Source organism: Lycium ferocissimum, unplaced genomic scaffold (assembly GCF_029784015.1).
Source record: "Lycium ferocissimum isolate CSIRO_LF1 unplaced genomic scaffold, AGI_CSIRO_Lferr_CH_V1 ctg9315, whole genome shotgun sequence".
Classification (NCBI taxonomy): domain Eukaryota; kingdom Viridiplantae; phylum Streptophyta; class Magnoliopsida; order Solanales; family Solanaceae; genus Lycium; species Lycium ferocissimum.
In genome coordinates, this window is record NW_026727676.1 from 60,559 (window position 1) to 65,349 (window position 4,791).

General features: G+C 31.5%; 1 protein-coding gene across 1 annotated transcript; it reads left to right on the top strand.

The window, feature by feature from the left end:
* Positions 1-2,494: 2,494 nt before the first annotated feature.
* LOC132046080 (serine protease inhibitor 1-like) lies at positions 2,495-3,381 on the top strand. The gene has a single exon (XM_059436625.1). The coding sequence runs from the start codon at positions 2,543-2,545 to the stop codon at positions 3,248-3,250; it is 708 nt and encodes a 235-aa protein (XP_059292608.1). The 5' UTR covers positions 2,495-2,542; the 3' UTR covers positions 3,251-3,381.
* The last annotated feature ends 1,410 nt before the right edge of the window (positions 3,382-4,791 follow it).

Below are 4,791 nucleotides of genomic sequence, written 5' to 3' on the forward strand. Positions count from 1 at the left end.
TCTGATTTTCTCTGAAACTGATTTTTTATGTTATATTTTATTTCTCTATAACAGCATTCTGCCTATAACAGTAATGACATTCATTATAACGGTACACAGTAATGACATTCATTATAATGGTACACTCTTTGTAAAATTACCTCTCTATAACAGCCACACTCAAATATTGTGTAATAATATTTTGTAAGAAATATATTATCTATAAAATAAAATATTAAAATATTTATGATAATCATCATTAATATCATGCACATAGTAAATTTCAAGTACGAATATCTAACAACCTTCAATTATACTATTAAGTTCTTAGACAGCCTTCAAGGGAAAGCTATTGAATTCCCTTTTGCTGAAAGTTTGAACAAAAATCTTCGTCAGTTCAAACGTTATATTATTACTGAGAGACTGGAATTTATGAAATAATCTACAACTTTAGAATTCTTAGATCAAACTTGAAAATTTAAAATTTCAATTAATTTTAAATGCATATGTTCCTTAGATTTTAATTCTTTATCTATAAGGTATAACTAGTTATGGATTTCTTAGTAATTTATTAGTCTTTTTAATTTTTAATTAATGATATATGAAAATCAATTGGGATTTTAAAATTAACCACAACAAATGAGATCTTATGTTATACTCTAGGTTCACTTCAAATGTCACCTCGTTCTTTTTCTATTTTCTTTGAATTTAGCAACTTTGTAACTTGTTTTGTTTTATGACAGTTTAAGAAAAATAACTAGGTCATTTGAAATTTGAAAACATGGATAAACTAAATTAAAAAATCAAAGTTATAAAGAACCAAATACTGATCTCTTAGTATAAAAAGAAAAAATACTTTATAAATTCTCGAAGTAACTTTTTTTTTTTTGGCATTGCAACGGAAGGGCAAGCATGGTAATAACATGAAATTGAAGAGAATACTACCAGATTGCATTTGGATCATCAGATTCATAAGGGCAAAGGTGCAAACATATGCCTCAATTTTGTGATTTATAGTAGATATATCCCCCGTTAAAAAAGAGGTGCAAATATACCCCCGTCCTTACACAAATAGTGCAATTTTTTGCTAACGAGATTTTTTTTTATTTTTTAAAATCATCTAGCTTATTTTTTAATTAAAAAAAATGCCATGTGGCTTTTAAAAAAAAAGTCTACCCATTTTTTTTTTTTTGAGTAGACATATTTTACTAACATGGTAAAAAAAAATTCTGATGGGTCGGGTCTGGTTCGTTTAAAAAAAATATCTTTGTGACTTTAAAAAGAAATAAGTCTACCCATTTTTTTAAACGAACCAGACCCGACCCACCAGAAAAAAATTATCATGTGTCTTTAGAAAAATATGTCTACTAAAAAAATGAGTAAATTTTTTTTTAAAGCCACGTGATATTTTTTTAATTAAAAAACAAATTAAATGATTTTTTTTAAAAAAAATCCGTCAGCAAAAGGATATATTTGCACCATTTTGTAACAGCAGGGGTATATTTACGCCACTTTTATAACGGGGGGTATATCCATTTCCAAATCACAAAGTTAAGGAATATATTTGCACCTTTTCCCGATTCATAATAAGTAAATGGGAAAAAAAAAAAAACAGATCATCATTTGGCATGATAAATTAATCAAGCTCGTCTAAAAGTAAATGGATTTTATGGATTTTTTACTCCAATAAAGCTAAAATATAGTGACTAATCTAATTTCATGTTCCCTGCTTGTCTCAAATATTACGAAGTAGAGTACGACAACTTGAAAACAGAGAATATGCAATTTTATTCGTGAAACATCTTATAACCCTTTTTTTAATCCAAAAGCACCCAGTACAATGTGTAATGTAAGTAAATAATACCTCCATATTGTATTTTGACTATCTTTTCCAACCAAATTTTTGTAAATAAAAGTATTAAACTCTATTTTGATTCACACATACCTACCCAACCTTTGTGTTAAACTTTTAAGTTATAGCTAAGAGATAGCTTTATTGAGAGTTATTTGCACTTAATTTTAAAAAAATAAAATAAATAAATAAATATATATATATATATATATATATATATATATATATATATATATATATATATATATATATATATATATCACTCATTACTTGCATTCAACGGTGATAGTCATATTTTCATATATCTTCTTTAGAAAACATATTATTGAACAGAATAAGAACATGGAAAAGGCTTGTTATCTTTCCCCTCCTCCGGCTCTTCACAATCATACATAAGAACCATTGGCAGCAGCAAGGCAACGGTAGATCCTTAGATACCTCAGCAAAAGTTAAAACATAGAATGTCCAAAATGCCCTCATATTGAAATTTATTGATAAAAAACAAACTTGTCAAGTATTTACCCAACTTTCTATATGGTGTATATGTATATGTAAATGTGCAAAACTTATAGAGATGGACGGAACAATAATTGATACTCAAATTTAAAACGTGGCAAGAAATTGAATATATGAGGGTCACTCTATAAATAGAAGGCTTCATTAGTAGAGGAGTCACAACTCATCACTAGCAAGCAAAACAGTAGCTTAAACATGACGAAGTGTCTATTCCTCTTATCTCTTTGTTTGCTTCCCATTGTTGCCTTTTCATCAACTTTCACTTCCGAAAATCCCATTGAATTACCCGCTGCTACATCTGAGAATCAACTTCCACGCCCTAAGGTACTGGACACGAACGGTGAAGCACTTCAACCTGGTGCAAGTTACCGTATCGTTTCCACTTTTAGGGGTGCAGCAGGTGGTGATGTGTACCTAGGCTCCTCCCCTAATTCACAAGCCCCTTGTGCAGACGGCGTGTTCCGTTACAACTCCGATGTTGGCCCTAGGGGTACACCTGTTAAATTCATTACATCTGGTCATGTTGGGCCAGGTATCTTTGAAAACCAACTCATTAGCATCCAATTCAACACTAAAACTTCCAACCTGTGTGCTAAATATACAGTTTGGAAAGTCGGGGACAAGGATCCATCTGTAGGGGCGAGATTGTTAGAGACTGGTGGAACCATAGGACAACATGATAGCAGTCGGTTCACGATTGAGAAAGCGAAAGCACCACTTATTGGTTACAAATTGTTGTATTGCCCTTCTCCCTGTCCACATTGCCCTCCTGGTTCCTCTACTTGTCCATGTCCCGCTATTTACATTCCTTGTGAAGAAGTGGGTCAGGTTAACCAAAATGGAAAGAGGCGTTTGGCTCTTGTGAATGGCCCAGGTCTTACTTGGATGTTCCAAAAAGTCTAAGGCTAGATCTCTAATAAGTGAACCGGCAGCTACTATGTTTTACTAGCATATTAGCTTTCTAAATAAACCCCTGCTAAGCATATACTATTTTAGCATGGATTTCTTAATAAATTGCCTTTCCTTCTTGTTGATTTGGAGCACTTTGTTTATGTATTGTTATAGTGTTTTCTGTCATTCTTATTGAAACAGAGTAATTAATAACGATATAGTATCACATAAATATTAGGTGTATGTGAAAAATGTCACATGAAAAAAAGAAAAAAAAAAGGCTACTTACCATGTTGGATGCTCTTAGTAGGCGTTTGGCCATGAAGACCAAATATTTTTCACTTATTTGGAATTTTGAAGATGGAATTGAAGTTGGAGTTGAAGATGGAGTTATATTTGGCAGTGTTTTAAAAGGCACTTTCAGGACTCGCCTCGGGGTTCGTCTCGGGGCGGGGCACTGGCAAAATGCCGCGGGGCTCACGTGCAGGGTTTAGTTCCTGTGAAGCTTATGCCTAGCGCCCGAATTGCCACCCTAAACACGCCAACGCCGGGTGTCGCCGTCATCGCTTCTTACACAAATTATACGTTAAATTCCTTAGTTAAAATCATTGACCCTTATAATTCTTTAACAAATGAATGATACTTAATAGTTTTTCATCTATAGAAATAAGAAGATCGGGTTTAACTCAATTAACAAGCCGTAGTATTGCATATTTACTATTTGAGAACATCGTGAGGGTGAATATCATTTTATATTTCTCTTAAAATACATAACTGAATTGTATATTTTCACTTGTCATTTGTCTTTTGTCGTATGTACCAAAATTATCATATTTTATTATTTCGCTATTTGAAAGTAATTTTATTTTTATTCATGAAAGAGTTACGTATTAATTATAATACTGATAAAGTTTATTGATTATTTGCTTATAGGGAGATAAAATGAATAGTATGATAGTAATATTGTTTTGAGAAATTGTGATTTTTCATTGTTTAAAAGTTAAAATGTTAGAGTTGATTGACATTTTATAATAGCTTTTATTTCATTGTATTATTTATACTCATAAAATTATGTTATATAATTAATTGTAACAGAAGGCGTATAATTGATTGTTTTAAGGGTTTTGCTAACCTACTACAGGAAGGTAATAGGTTAGCATTGTACCCATCTTTTGATTTCCTTAAATGCCCTCACAATTTTTTTCCAACTCATTAAAAATCAGGGACATTATTGTCATTATATTAAAAAAGCAATTCATTCCTTCTACCCTTATCTCATAGCTTGAGTATCAACTACTTCTAATGCCCCAACCGATGCCATGGCCGTTTGGATGCTTCCATTTTTAGCTTAAATTTATTTTCATTTGGTGATTAGATTACGGTGTAAATGCTTTTAAGTTTGATTTTTTTTTTTCCAGTTAGGTTTGAGTGTGGTGGATGAATGGATAAGAAGAGTTTCGGAATTCTTCTGTTCAATTCGAGATGAAAAGATGCAAATGTACGAAATTCTCATAAATGAAATTTAAGCTTTTTTCACTTGCACTTTTTTAACT